This window comes from Leucoraja erinacea, chromosome 32 (genome assembly GCF_028641065.1).
Source record: "Leucoraja erinacea ecotype New England chromosome 32, Leri_hhj_1, whole genome shotgun sequence".
Classification (NCBI taxonomy): Eukaryota; Metazoa; Chordata; class Chondrichthyes; order Rajiformes; family Rajidae; genus Leucoraja; species Leucoraja erinaceus.
The window spans coordinates 5176767-5191918 of NC_073408.1; the positions used below are offsets into that span (position 1 = coordinate 5176767).

Below are 15152 nucleotides of genomic sequence, written 5' to 3' on the forward strand. Positions count from 1 at the left end.
AGTCTGAAGAAGTGTCTCGACCCGAAACATTGCCAATTTCCTTCACTCCATAGATGCTGCCTCACCCGCTGAGTTTCTCCAGCATTTTTGTCTACCTTCGATTCTCCAGCATCTGCAGTTCCTTCTTAAACGTTGTAATGGAACATTTGTGATTATGGCCAGAATGTCAGGATAGCCAAATGGTCTAAGGTGCCAGGCTCAAGGAATAAAGTCCTTCTGAAGTAGAGCGGGTGTTCTGGTCACCAACTGGAGGTGTGGATTCGAATCCCACTTCTGCCACACATTTTGTATGCAAAAGCAAGGAATATTACTGTACCTAGGTACTTGTGACAATAAAATATTGAAGGCCAGACTTTCAAGGGAAAATATGAAAACCCTGAATGCAACATGGATTTCTGTGTTTCTCCTCAAACATTTTTTAAACACGGGCTAGATTCCTTTAATTTAACATAACCCAGATGTTGCTGTTATACTCAGAAATGCTGTGCCTCCCTTCGTGATTATTGAAATTGCCTGAAATTGTGGTCTTAATTTCAGCCAAGAGAGTGTCTAGATCCCCTGCCTTAGAGTTAGAACCCCTTTCACCCAATCCTCCACTTCCTTCTGTATTCACCTCTCACTCTCACTGATCTCTCTTCCCTCCCAGCCCAGCGAGCAAGAGAAGGTGCAGCAGCACCTCCCATAACTCTTTTTCCCCCGCACACTGCAGCAGAGGGGGAGAAAGCACCCACGCCTCCTCTCTCCTCCTCTCCTCTCACCTCCTCTATCCCACTCTCTCCTCTCACCTCCTCTCCCCCCTCTCCCCCCTCTCTCCCCTCTCCCCTTTCCTCTCCTCTCCTCTCACCTCCCCTCTCCTCTCCCCTCCTCTCCCCTCCTACTTTCCCCTCTCCCCTCCTACTCTCTCCCCTCCTCTCCTCTCACCTCCTCTCTCCTACTCTCCCCCACTCTCTCCTCTCTCCTCTCCTCCCCCCTCTCTCCTCTCCTCCCCTCCTCTCTCCTCTCACCTCTTCTCCCCTCTCCTCTTCTCTCCCACTCCTTCCTCCTCCCTCTCCTCCAAAGATCCTATAGCAGAGTTCTGCTATAGGATCTTTGCTCTCCCCTGCATCAGCCTGTAATCCGGTACCTTTAGCCGGGCCGGTGGGAGCCGTCGGATCGTTTATAGAGGACAGCAGACCTTCCTGTCGGTGCACACAGAGGGAGAGAGGGAAGGAGAGAGAAGAGAGGGGTTGGTTCTTGTTGGTAAGTGGCAGGGACGGTGGAGTGAGGGAGGATGAATGAAGGGGTTGGAGAGGGAGAGAGAGAGGGGTTGTTGTTGGGAAGATGGAGGTTGTGGGGAGTTTGTGGAGGGGGGAGGGGAGTTATGGAGGGAGGGTGGAGCTTGTGGGTGGAGGATGAATCAAGGTGTTGGGGTAAAGGAAGAGGAGGAGAGGGGATGGAGGAACGGTGGAGTTGGTGATGGGAGGAGGGGGAAGGATTGATGAAGGTTGGAGAGGGAGGAGGAGAAGAAGGTGTATGTGTGTATGTATGTGTGTGTGTGTATGTGTGTGTGTGTGTGTGTGTGTGTGTATATGTGTGTGTGTATGTGTGTGTGTGTGTGTGTGTGTGTGTGTGTGTGTGTGTGTGTGTGTGTGTGTGTGTGTGTGTGTGTGTGTGTATGTATATGTGTGTGTGTGTGTATGTGTGTGTGTGTGTGTGTGTATGTATATGTGTGTGTGTATGTATGTATGTGTGTGTGTATGTATATGTGTGTGTGTATATGTGTATGTGTGTGTGTGTGTGGAGGGGGGGAGGTTGTTAGTAAGTGGGAGGGACGGTGGAGCTTGTAGTGGATGGTAGGGGGAGGGAGGATGAATAAAGAGTACACAAAAATGCTGGAGAAACTCAGTGGGTGCAACAACATCTATGGAGCGAAGGAAATAGGCAATTTTCGGGCCAAAACCCTTCTTCAGACTGAGTACTGGGAGAGGGTGACAGAGATGAGGAAGGGTAAGGTGTGAAAATGAGACATCAAAGGGGATGAATAAAGGGGTTGATGGCAGGAAGGAGAGGGTGGGAGGGGAGGGTGGGAGCGGTAAAGGACAAAGAGGGTCCAAAGTGTTTTTCAGTCTTAGATTCAAGCAACTACAGCCTCTTGGTTTACATTTGACTTAACATATGTGTAATGAAGAACAGGTTTGTGTGAACCCATGGTAACAAAAGGATGCTGGATTTGAAAATGTAGGAAGGAACTGCAGATGCTGGTTTACACCTAAGTAGACACAAAATGCTGGAGTAACTCAGCGGGCCAGGTAACACCTTTGGATAAAAGGAATGGGTGACGTTTCGGGCCGAAACCTTTCTTCAGACTGATTGAACTCAGCTGGACAGGCAGCATCTTTGGATAAAAGGAATGGGTGACGATTCAGGTCGAGACCCTTCTTCAGACTGAGTATCGGGAGAGGGCGACAGGGAGATAAGGAAGGGTAAGGTGTGAAAATGAGACATCAAAGGGGATGGAGATCAGGAACATGTAGAACAGATCATGTTTAACTTGGAGGACTGACATCCTGTATTTGAAATACTCCTGTATTTATAAATGTTGTGGAAAAGGCTTTATCTGCACTTGCTCATTTCTTTATCTTTAAGGCATATCCACGTCTGTAACTCCAGGATTCATTAGTGTGGTCTGACAACCGATTAAATGGACAGTGAGGTACAGCGAGACGGCAGAATTCTGGACTTGATTGATGATGCGTGGCGGGAAGACAAGCTGCCGTATGAGGATGTGGAGATACCTTTGGTATGTACTGTACTCAGAGTAACTCTCAGGTTTGAACAGCCTAAAGTTAGTCTAACATCTGTAATAGCCTCAGAATAAAAGGACATACCTTCAGAAAGGAGATGAGTGGGAATTTCTTTCATCAGAAGGTGGTGAATCTGTGGAATTCATTGCCACAGAAAGCTGTGTAGGCCGTCATTGGGTAATTTAAAGGGGAGGATTTGCAGATTCTTGAAAAGTACTTGTTTCAAGGGTTATGGGGAGAAGGCAGGAAAATGGGGTTGAGAGCCATGATTGAATGGCGGAGTAGACGTGATGGGCCGAAAAGCCTAATTCTGCTCCTATAACTTATGAATTCCCTCTGGAGATCCTGTAAACGGAGGAGCCCATGGGGTGGGAGATTGCAACCTTCACGTGGTCCGCCTTGTTTCGACGAATGCAATCAACCTGGCGTGCACAATCAAATAAGATCGAATGGAACAAGTTGACCTACAACTTTAGGCTGTGCACGCCATACACAAGAAGAAGAAGAAGAGTTGCCCATTAATATGCATCTTAGAAAGGTGCTTGTCTATATCCTGCATGTTTATTTTCCTTCCCTAGAGTGAACTTCCGGAACCCGAACAAGATAACGGGGGAACAACAGAATCGATTAATGAACAAGACATGAAATGGACTGACCTGGCCTTGCAAAACTTGCATGAAAATACCCCATCTGCTGGAAGCTAGAGAGTTACTGAGGGTGTTGATACCAGCACAGCAACAAAGTTTATTACTATGTTCTTTCCAAAAGGCGGGTACCAGCGTTTGCTTTCATATGAACATTTACTCGGGACTTGATGTCCACATCAGCAAAGTAAAATTACATAACGAAGCATGAAAGCAAAAATGAAACAACTTCAGCAACAATATTCATGGACAATTAAATGCTGAATGAAAGAGTGGAAAATATCACCATTGATTTTTATTTATTTAATAAGAAAGTTTGTATTCATCAAGTAGAAGTAATGAAGGTGGAGCTATCTCACTTGCAAGCAATGTGTCAGGAGGATAATTTTGGCATTGGCTAATATCTGTTATATTCTCATTATATCAAAACCACTTGTGTTGTATAACCCTGGCGCGTAAATCATTTCATGCTATTTGTAACTAAAATCATAAATAACTGATTCACTCATCTTGCAAACATTAAGCTTCTCGTGATTTCTCTGTGTCTATTTTAATGTTTTCCAGCAGTAAACTGAATCTGGTTCCATAACATGTACTGGAAATAGAAATGAAAATTAAGAGCCCGACCTTTGGCGTACAAGTGTACAACATCATGAGAGGAATAGGTCAGGTAAATGCAGAGTCTTTTGCCCAGAGTTGGGGAATCAAGAACCAGAGGATATAGGTTTATGGTGAGGGAGGAAAGATTTAAAAGGAACCTAAGGGGTAACTTTTATTCATACAAAGGGCGGTGGGTATATGGAACGAGTTGCCAGAGGACGTAGTTGGGGCAGGTACTATCACAACATTTAAGAGACATTTAGACAAGTATGTGGATAGGATAGATTTAAAGGGTTATGAGTTAAGCACGGGCAGGTGGGTCTAGTGTAGATGGGGCATGTTGGTCGGTGTGGGCAAGTTTGGACGAAGGGCTTGTTTCCACCCTGTATGACTCTATGACTAAGTGTAAACTGAACTTTCATTCCCACATTAGTCATCTAATCCAGTGACATTCTCAATAGTAATAGTGTGGTGCACAAGTTATTTCAGATTTTAGATTCCCAGTAATTCTGCTGGTCCACTTGGTTCTTTGTACCATTACCATTCCTTTCTGTCTTACACCGATGTCCTTGTTGTTAGTTGAGCTTGTCTGATTTCTGCCCAAATACAAACCATCCCACTGTCTTTCTCCTATCATTCACTGCATCGTAAACGTACCAATAGACAATAGGTGCAGGAGTAGGCCATTCGGCCCTTCGAGCCAGCATCGCCATTCAATGTGATCATGGCTGATCATCCCCAATCAGTACCCCGTTCCTGCCTTCTCCCCATATCCCCTGACTCCGCTATCTTTAAGAGCCCTATCTGGCTCTCTCTCGAAAGTATTCCAGAGAACCGGCCTCCACCTCCCTCCATACAGAGAATTCCACAGACTCTCAACTCTCTGTGAGAAAAAGTGTTTCCTCGTCTCCGTTCTAATGTACTGAAAGGAAGGGCGTTAATCAGAAACAATCAACACATAATGGTGGTACTTTTGTGCGTTTAGTTCTCTTTGCTTATGAGATGGTTTAAAATGTCATCCTCTGGGTTATAAAATCCACTTAATTGCAATCTAAATGTCCGATTTTAAGCTAATGGGACTGAATGAAAGGTATTGAAATTTGCTGATGGTACAAAACTTGGCAATTGAGGGAAAAAGTCAGAACAGGCTGCAAGGAATGTGGGTGGGTTGAGTGGGCTGGAAAGAGGTAGGCAGATGGAGTGAAATGTCAAGTTATTCACTTTGAAAGGAAAAACAGAAAATCAAAATGCTGACACGCAAATGCTGACTGGTAAGTAGAAGAAACTGAGCCAAATTACAGAAAGTTAACAATAATCAAAATATACATACTGCAGATGTTGATATTTGAAATGAAAATAGAGCAGCTAAAAGTATTCAAGTCAGGCAGCATCTATTCAGAGAGTTGACATTTAAGATCATGAGGTAGACACAAAATGCTGGAGTAACTCAGCGGGACAGGCAGCATCTCTGGAGAGAAGGAATGGGTGATGTTTCGGGGTGAGACCCTTCTTCATGATTTAAGATCATGATTTGTTTTCACTATTTTTGACATTCTGTCATTGCAAACAATCAGTTCATAAGTTCTAGGACCAAATTGGGCCATTCGGCCCATCAAGTCTACTCTGCCATTCAATCATGGCTGATCTGATCTATCTTTCCCTCTCAATCCCATTCTCCTGCCTTCTCCCCATAACTCTTCACACCTGCACTAATCAAGAATCTGTCAATCTCTGCCTTAAAAAGGTCTTGGCCTCCACCTCTTATTGCCGTCTGTGGCAATAAATTCTACAGATTCACCACCCTCCGCCTAAAAAAAATCCTCATCTCCTTTCAAATAGTATGAACCATCAGCTCTTGGCAGAGACCCGTGCCAATATTGCAATGTTCACATCTGAAGAAATTCCAAGGTCAACCCTTGTTCCACCATCTTCACATTCGTGTCCATTTAGTTGCCAGGAGCCGTCACTGCGGACAGTGGATCTATTGCACTGCCATCACACTTCCCAACCCAATGGACATCTCTCCATTCATGTTCCCTCCCTCGATCTATGCTTGATATGTCACCAGCATGACATTGGTTCAAATGTTTCTATTCCTTGTGCACTAACGCATTTGAACTTGCAGCAATCATAAATGATATGCTGGGCTTTATTGCAGCAAAATGTGTTCCAATTACCCAAAGTAACAAAGACATGGGTTTGATCCTGACATTTGACGCTGTCCATGTGCAGTTTGTACAATCTCACTGTAACTGCGTGGGTTTCCTCCGGGTGCTCCGGTTTCCTCCCACATTCCAAAGACATGCAGGTTTGAGGGTTAATTGCCTTCTGTAAATTGCTCTTGGTGTGTAAGGAGTGGATGTGAATGTAGGATAACATAGAGCGGGTGGTCAGCTCGGTGGGGCCATACACCTTGTGTCCACGCTGTATCTTTCCACTCACCAAGGACCAACTCCACATTGCCACCAAACCTGATGGTGTGAACTGACCTTACCTTACAGAGGGTAAAAATCAGCTCTGAGCATGGAGAGTTTGCCCGTTCTACCTGTGCGAGCTCTGGTTTCCATCCACATTCCAAAGACATGTAGGTTAATCAGCCTCTGTAAATTGTCTCAAGTGTGTCGGATAGAACTGGTGTACGGGTGATTGTTGATCAGCGTGGACTCAGTTGACCCTAGGGCCTGTTTCCGCGCTGTATCTCTGAAATAAAACCTCACCAACTGACTCCTTCATTAAAATAATAATGCACCTGCCTCTTTTGCAATATCCCTCTCACACCTGAATGTTCTCCGTCTGTGGAATGCTGAGCTGCCTCCACTATAGGGTTAGGTTAATTAGCTACTATAAATTGCTATTAATTGGCACTAATTAACCTAATTAAACTGCCAGCATATTTTTAGGATGTGGGATTAAATTGGAGCACCTGTGAAATACCCATGCGATGACAAGGAGAAGATACAAGCTTGTTTTGTGTGTTTATAACTACATTGCTTAGTAGAGAAATCCAAAGGTTCACAGGTATGAGGAGGAGAGAGGACGGATGAGTGAGCAGTTCAGAAAAGAAAGAGTACAATTTGATTTGATAGATATTTTGCAAGGGAGTTCATATAAGTGCTATCAAATCCTGTTGCTTTTTCTTAGGGTAACCAATTTGTTCAGAAGGATATAGCTTATGGTGTTGTTTGATCCACACTCCATGCCAGTTGGTGGCGGTAATGCACCAAAAAAGTTGTTTGCCAACCGCCAAAAAACACTACATAGTAGAAGAAGACAAAGGTTCACAACATTATGTTGAGACTGTCGGGACCATGCATGCACGTGAGGTTTTTTTCACACTAATGCCTTGTTTCTTCATCCTGTCTTTTTTTTCTTTTCAGAATTTATGTGTGATTTAACAATAATTTATCTTTTTGTGTGTTAGCTGAACGTATTTGCTGGTGATGATGCTGCTGCAAACAAGATTTTCATTGTACCTGTACATTGCTACACTTGTGCATTTGGGCAATAAACTCAATTCAACTTGACCTGACCAGACAGGAGTTGGAGTAGGCTATTCAGACCATGATAATGCCATTCAGGCCATGCAGAGCCAGCTCAGATCATGACAGATTTTGAGCTCAGCGCCATCACTGTACCCCTTGATTCCTTCACTGTTCAGAAATCTATTGCCGTCTCTTTCTTTGAATAAAAAGGACTGGTTACACAGCTGCCTGGTGTAGAGAATACAAGGTTTCACCAATGTGAACTGATTGGGAAAACATGTCTTGTTTCTGTCTTTATTCTGACAGAGATTTCTGCTTCCAGACAGCCCAGCTAAGGAAAACATCAAGTCTACATCCACACTTAGAATGTCCCTTTACAACTTTGTATGGATGAACATGGTCACATCTCATTTTCAGCAAATTATGAAAGTCTGCCTATTCTTTTCTCCTACAATAAATCTAAGGGTGCCCGGAATCAATCTGGTGAAGCTTCACTGCACTAACCCCATCGCAAGTGTATCCGTTCTTAGAGAGGTAGACCACACCCTGTATTTATTATTCCAGGTGTGCTCTCAGCAAGACTTTGTGCAATTGGAGCACGTTCTCTTGCAGCATGCCCTTTATCCTTGCTAATGTGGGTAGTGGTGTTTAAGAGGTTTTAAGATAGGCAGAGAGATGTGCAGGGAATGGAGGGATCATATGGATCATGAGATCAGTTTAGCATGGCATTATGTTAGGCACAAACATTGTACGCCAATGGACCCGTTCCTGTACTGTTCTTGTCCACCCATATTGAAGGAATGGCCAAGAAATCACACCAACGCCTCAACTTCATTAGAAGGATTAGGAAGTTCGGCATGTTCCTAACAACTCTTACCAATTTCTACAGATATGCCGTGGCAATAATGACCTGCTGAGTTGCTGCAGCACTTTGTGTCTACCTTCTGTGACATCATAATGTTTCCCTATCTAAAGCATGATCACAGTCGTGATGTCCAGTGATTGTGATGCAATATTACCGCAGTATTTGATTTAAAACTGATAACTGACGTGCTTATGCTATGCATTTATCCAGCTTGTACGATTCTGAATTGTAAATGACCAAGAGTCACTTAAGATCGCTGAATGCATCATTTCTCCCAAAGTCTTGTTAATTTCACTGCCTCTGTTCTAGACACCACGAGGTGACACTCATCACAAGGTACGTACGAATGGGACCTTGGTGAAAGTAATCCTTTAGGAAGCATAAATAGAAGGTGAAATAAAACTTTCATAGCACTGAAAACTAATTTAAAAACTATCTCAAAACTTATCAATAAAAAGTTTTTTCCCCAAAAACAATGAGGAAGTTAATCAAAACTTTGTGATACATAATATATTAAAATGTACATGTTAATATTGAATAAAAAACATATTAATATATAATTGACAATTAAAAAGTGAAATTCGAGATCTCTTGTTTTACTGCTGCTCATGAACTAATTAATTTTAACATTGTATTTCAGTGTAAAACATTTTACAATACAGTAATACTTAGCCAAGTATGTTTTGCAACATACGAGGAATTTCATTTGCCAAGTCAGTCATACAAATAAAAAGCAACGGAACACACAAAATACATTTTAACACAAACATCCACCACAATGTCTCCTCCACATTCCTCACTGTGATGGAAGGTGAAAAAAAGTTCAATCTCTTCCCTTCTTTGTTCTCCTGCGATCGGGGGCATAGAGCCTTGTGTTGACGGGACGACCTTGACTCCTGTAGCCGGCAGCGTTTGGGCCCTCTGCGTCAGGGTGATCAGCTCCTGCATCAGGGTGATGTCAGCTCCCTGCGCCGGGTGACCTGACCCCGGGTCGGGGTTGGTCGAACCTTCTGCGTCGTTGGAGCTCCAGACATCAACGGCCTCTCCCGAGACTGCGAGCTCTCGATGGTCAAGTTCTGTTGCTCATGGTGGGGATGTGATCATTAACTTTTGTGGGTGTAAGAGTTGCAGACCCAGGCACCCGACATGACTGAACTCAGGCACTTTCCAATGAGGCAGATACCCAATTCATTCACACCAGGCATTTACACAATAACAGCTTGTAAGCAGGACTCTGCAACTGAACTTCTTACTGCTCTTGTATGATGGCAAAGAGGTGGTGATCAAAGAGAAACTTCAGGTGCTATGAATCTAAAACAACTACCGTATTTTTGACTAGTTGTCCTTCATTTCTTGGTTCTTACGAGAATGGATGGGCCAGAGGGTTGGATGGAGTGGGTTGGGGTTGCTGTGGCAACGGGCAGATGGCCACAAAGCCAGTTCCATCAGGCCCATTGTGGTTTCACAGAGCAGCTTGCCACATCTCAATGTCCCTCCGAGTTAGTTCAAGAGGGCACTGAGGACTCTTGGTCTTGAATGAATCTGGAATATGGACTGAGGTCCCCACCTGAAAGATCTTTGTGAAGCTAGTGCTCTTTGGCAAAGTCTGGGCCTAGTGGCGAGCCTCATCTTTGTTCTTGGTGACCCCCCACACCGGGTACCCCCATTGTCCTCGCCGGTCCACCCCACTCTTGGTCCCTCCTCGCTCTCGGCAACGAGGTTCTCCGAGGCCGATTCGGAGTCTGCGGTGGGTGGATCTCATTTACTGTAGATACAATTGTTACAGGATGGTTTTAAGTTTACATATTTATATGTTTCTCACCAGGAAGCAAATAGAAGAAGGCAGAATCGTTGACATTCAGCAGCTAAAGATAAGATCAAAATGAAATTAATTACTGGAGCCTTCATTATAGCATTTTGCTCCCTGTTCGGTAAGATCACATTATGCTTGATCGCATTATTTTTTATTGGTTGCATCAAATGAAAGAGCAGTTAAAATTTTATGTTGAAGTAATTTAATGAAAACTATCTAAGCGAGTGTCATGGAGCCTGTGCATCAAGCAAGCAGGCCCTTTGGTCCATTTAAAAAAAAGATTTTTTTTCAACCTTAATTTTCTCCTTGTAATATCATTGTTGAGGTGACCTGTTGTCTTGTCAAACACATTTCATTGTACCGTTGACCCTGCCTTAACCTACATATGACAAATAAAACTGAACTGTACTAAACATATCCTTGCCAATCCCGTTTGCCCGCATTTGGACCAGTTCCCTCTAAAAATGCCTCCTTAACAATCCCTTCTCCTGACCAACCTCTTTCCACTTACAATCTCTGGCGATAGGTCTGTGGGTATTCTGCAAGATAAAAACTTTGGGCGACATCAACATCTGCGATTGCTCAAAGTCAGGTATGATTGTCCTCTTGGTCAAAAAAGCCAGATGTGTCAGTCCAGGTGGACTTCCGTATGCGACATCTTTGGTGCACAGGCGGCCACCACATGGTCCTTGACAGGGGCAGACCTGGGTCTGCCAGCATGGGCTCCACCGTAGTTGGGAGCCTCTCCCTGCTGTTGCAGCTTTCTTCCACCTTCTCGGCCGTTGTGGTGCATCCATCCTCCATCCTCCATCCTCCACCCGTTCCACCGTTGTCGAGGTCTACTTCTCGGACCACGCTTTGTCGGGGACCTCCCTCTCGACCTGCCCGCCGTGTGTGACCCTCCCAGGATCTCGGGGACGTGCAAACTCTGGAGAACTTGGTGGCATAAGCAAGTGCACAGGTAGCTCTCCTCAAATGTAACAGCTGCATTCCTCAGAAACCTCGCGTTGTATAGATCATGCTATAAACATGGCTGTGTCAATGAGGGAAAGGGGGTTAGGGGCTAGAGAGACTCAGACTCACGATAAACAAAGTTAATCACCTCTCATGGGACTTTCAGAAATTATGTTTTTTTTTTTCATTTCTATTTATTATAGTTTTTATTATTATTTTTTGTTACAAAGGCCCCATGTTGCATTGATAAATAATGTATCATTGTACATGTGGCGATAGAAGGGATCACTTGTCAATTTCCATGATCTGAAACTTTGAAATGTTGAAGTTTTCTCAATGTTGTGGTTTGGTGGCATTAGACATTAGTGAGGTGACAATAGCAGTCAATACTTTCCCATTACTGTCCCCGTCTCTCTCAACGGCATCTAAAGTTAAGGGGGGAATTGTTTTGACATCCTATTTGGACATTGAACTTCACTTCCACCTGCTGTTTAAACCTCTGCAGCAGGGCGACACGATGGCTCAGCAGTAGAGTTGCTGCCTCACAGCACCAGTGACCCAGGTTCAATCCAGACTACGGGTGCTTTCTGTACGGAGTTTGTACGCTCTCCCCGTGACCGCGTGGGTTTTCTCCGAGCGCTCCGGTTTCCTCCTCCATTCCAAAGACCAACAGGTTTGTCGGCTGATTGGCTTTTGTAGGATTGTCAGTTGTCCCTAGTGTGTGTAGGAAAGTGTTAGTGTACGTGGATCGCTGGTCGGTGCGGACTCGGTGGGCCGAAGGGCCTGTTTCTGAGCTGCATCTCTAAACTAAACTAAAAAGCACCTGGATAATGAGGCTGACAAACAGAACATACGTGGGAATCAAAGGGATCAAAATGACTTGGAGATGTTTTTCAAAAATACTGTAGTACATTAACGCAAAACTCCAAATTGAATTTGAAATGAAAATCATGGTTAATCAACAATGCAGAAATGTAATAGTATGTGAATCCTGGGAAGTGGCATCTGACAGATAATATATAACTAGGATTGCATTTTCAATTATTTCTTGGTTATATTTTCTCTAAATTAATGGGGTGATGCATGTGTCAGCAACGTGATCAATTAAGTTAGTTAGTTTAGTTTATTGTCATGTGTACCGAGGTACAGTGAAAAGCTTTTTTTACCTGCTATCCAGTCAGCAGAAAGACAATACATAGAAACATAGAAATTAGGTGCAGGAGTAGGCCATTCGGCCCTTCGAGCCTGCACCGCCATTCAATATGATCATGATTACAATCGAGCTATTAGAGTGTGTAGATAAATGAAAAGTACAGTCCCTCTTGCTTGTTGTGCTGACTTGACTCTTTTGATGCCAAATGCCCTTCATGAGGCGGAGGAGGTTAGTATAACTTGGCGTCATGTGCGGCGTGGACATTGTGGGCCGAATGGCCTGTTCCTGTGCTGTACTGTTCTATTGTTCTATTGACATTGCAGCTGAAGCGTTGGAATGCTACAACTGTACCAATGCAAGAATGGCAACGGTTTGTACCACTGATCGCCAGCAATGCCCCACAAACAAAACCATGTGCCTCACCGCGGTGAAGACGGTCGGCTTCAGTCAGAGTAAGTCGCTTTCCCTTTGAATAACATAAGCCTCTTGGGAAAATAGTTTACCATTCACTCGCTGCTTCAGATATTGTTTTGCTCCGAATAAAAGGGCATACCTTTAGAAAGGAGATGAGGAGGAATTTCTTTAGTCAGAGGGTGGTGAATCTGTGGAATTCATTGCAACAGAAGGCTTGTCACTAGGTCTTGCTAAGGTGGAGATTGACAGATTCTTGATTATAAGTTCATAGGTTCTAGCAGTAGAATTAGATCATTTGGCCCATCAAGTCTACTCTGCCATTCAATCATGGCTGATCTATCTTTCCCTCTCAACCCCATTAATAGAAAATAGACAATAGGTGCAGGAGGAGGCCATTCGGCCCTTTGAGCCAGCATCGCCATTCAATGTGATCATGGCCGATCGTCCACAAATCAGTACCCCGTTCCTGCCTTCTCCCCATATCCCTTGACTCCGCTGTCTTCAAGAGCCCTATCTAGCTCTCTCTTGAAAGTATCCAGAGAACCTGCCTCCACCGCCCACTGAGGCAGAGAATTCCACAGACTCGCCAATCTCTCCATGGGGAAAAAGTGTTTCCTCCTCTCCGTTCTAAATGGCTTATCCCTTATTCTTAAAACGCAAGAGGAAGAACCATTCCTTCTATCCAGAGATGCTGCCTGTCCCCCTGAGTTATTCCAGCACTCTGTGTCTAATCTAAGGTAGACAAAAATGCTGGAGAAACTCAGTGGGCGAGGCAGCATCTACGGAGCGAAGGAATAGGTGACGTTTCGGGTCGAGACCCTTCTTCAGACTGATGTTGGAGGGGTGGGGGGGGACGGGAAAAATAAAGGAAGCCAGTGAGTGAGGATGATGCTAAACTGTCTTTGTAGAGAGGAGGAGAATTTCTTCAAAGTAGTCTTGAGGAGATTTGGCAGTGGAGTAGATGAAATGTTTAAGAAAGAACTGCAGATGCTGGAAAAATCGGTAGACACAAATGGCTTTGGTAAAATTCCTTTCTCCCCCCCCCCCCAACATTAGTCTGAAGAAGGGTCTCAACCCAAAACTCGCCCATCCATAAACACAGTTTTCTTTATAACTCTTTGTAACTCTATACCGCTCCAGTGTATCAGTGTGTTGACATTGTATCTTTCTGCTTTTACAGTAGGACTTGGTTACGTCACAATAAGTAAGAAGTGTTCCTTTCAAACGGAGTGCAATGCCGACGCCAGTAACATGGTGGTCGGAGGGAGGAAGGTTCTCTGCTGCTCCACGGACCTGTGCAACGCCGACAATGCCGCCTTCTGCCCGGGCCTCCGCTGGCCATTGCTGGCAGCCTCTACCACCCTCCCCTGGACTCTGCTGGGACTGACCAGCTCAACCTAACCCGACCGCTTGTGCCAGCTGCACTTGCTCAGTCTGCAGGAGAAGCTTCCAATGGGGGAAAATATGGCCATTTCCCCTGCCCAGTGTTGTCGTTCTCCCCCCTCCCCCCCCCTGCTGCGGTTCAATTAAGGTGAAAACTTCTGTCGTTGTCTACCGGGTTAGCCGTGTGAAAATCAACCATCAGAGTGTCACTGCATCTCCAGTCAAACTCATGGCTAGTTGAGCATCTTGGCGCTGAGTGTAACTTTGAATAAAGATACATGTGATCTGATTTGAGTAATCTTCAGAATGAGGGGAAATCCTAAGGAGGCCAGGCCACAGGTTATAGCGATACTGTCCACCGAGATGGTCTTATCCAGGCAGAGAAACACTGCCATTACCAGACAAATGAAGAAATCTTGTAAGTGTAAGGATCTGTAAATGAAAGGATCTGTAATTTTTGACTGAATGAAATAAAATAAACAGTACAGGGAACCACAACCCTGTGGAATTGTGTGGGTTAGCTGCCTAGTGTTGTTAATGAGTCATAGAGTGATACAGCGGGGAAACGGGCCCTTCGGCCCAACTTGCCCACACCGGTCAACATGCCCCATCTACAATAGTCCCATCTGCCTGCCCTTGGTCCATATCCTGTCCTATCCATGCACCTGTCTAAATGTTTCAGATTCAGATTCAGATTCAGATTCAATTTTAATTGTCATTGTCAGTGTACAGTACAGAGACAACAAAATGCATTTAGCATCTCCCTGGAAGAGCGACATAGCAACGATTTGAATAAATAATAATAAGTGTCCGGGGGGGGGGGGGTGGTGATTGGCAGTCACCTAGGTACGTTGTTGAGTAGAGTGACAGCCGCCGGAAAGAAGCTGTTCCTCGACCTGCTGGTTCGGCAACGGAGAGACCTGTAGCGCCTACCGGATGGTAGGAGGGTAAACAGTCCATGGTTGGGGTGAGAGCAGTCCTTGGCGATGCTGAGCGCCCTCCGCAGACAGCGCTTGCTTTGGAGCTTGCTTTCTTAAACGCCACGATAGTACCTGCCTCAA

General features: G+C 44.7%; 2 protein-coding genes across 2 annotated transcripts; both read left to right on the forward strand.

Annotated features, from left to right (window-relative positions):
- The first annotated feature begins 1090 nt into the window (after window positions 1-1090).
- On the forward strand, window positions 1091-3942 carry anapc13 (anaphase promoting complex subunit 13). Its single transcript, XM_055660626.1, has 3 exons — window positions 1091-1239; window positions 2626-2779; window positions 3362-3942. Exons 2-3 carry the CDS (start codon window positions 2681-2683, stop codon window positions 3485-3487), a joined length of 225 nt encoding a protein of 74 aa, XP_055516601.1. The 5' UTR covers window positions 1091-1239; window positions 2626-2680; the 3' UTR covers window positions 3488-3942.
- Window positions 3943-3998: 56 nt separating this feature from the next.
- Window positions 3999-14712, forward strand: LOC129712311 (ly6/PLAUR domain-containing protein 2-like). The gene is made up of 4 exons (XM_055660624.1): window positions 3999-4097; window positions 10200-10305; window positions 12618-12746; window positions 13889-14712. Exons 2-4 carry the CDS (start codon window positions 10257-10259, stop codon window positions 14107-14109), a joined length of 399 nt encoding a protein of 132 aa, XP_055516599.1. The 5' UTR covers window positions 3999-4097; window positions 10200-10256; the 3' UTR covers window positions 14110-14712.
- Window positions 14713-15152: the final 440 nt, after the last annotated feature.

Coding starts and splice junctions, on each gene's coding strand:
- LOC129712311 (XM_055660624.1), top strand. CDS start 10,257: ATGAAATTAATTACTGGAGCCTTCATTATAGCATTTTGCTCCCTGTTC. Junction 10,306..12,617: donor AGCATTTTGCTCCCTGTTCG/GTAAGATCACAT, acceptor TTGACATTGCAG/CTGAAGCGTTGGAATGCTAC. Junction 12,747..13,888: donor GACGGTCGGCTTCAGTCAGA/GTAAGTCGCTTT, acceptor CTGCTTTTACAG/TAGGACTTGGTTACGTCACA.
- anapc13 (XM_055660626.1), top strand. CDS start 2,681: ATGGACAGTGAGGTACAGCGAGACGGCAGAATTCTGGACTTGATTGAT. Junction 2,780..3,361: donor AGGATGTGGAGATACCTTTG/GTATGTACTGTA, acceptor TTCCTTCCCTAG/AGTGAACTTCCGGAACCCGA.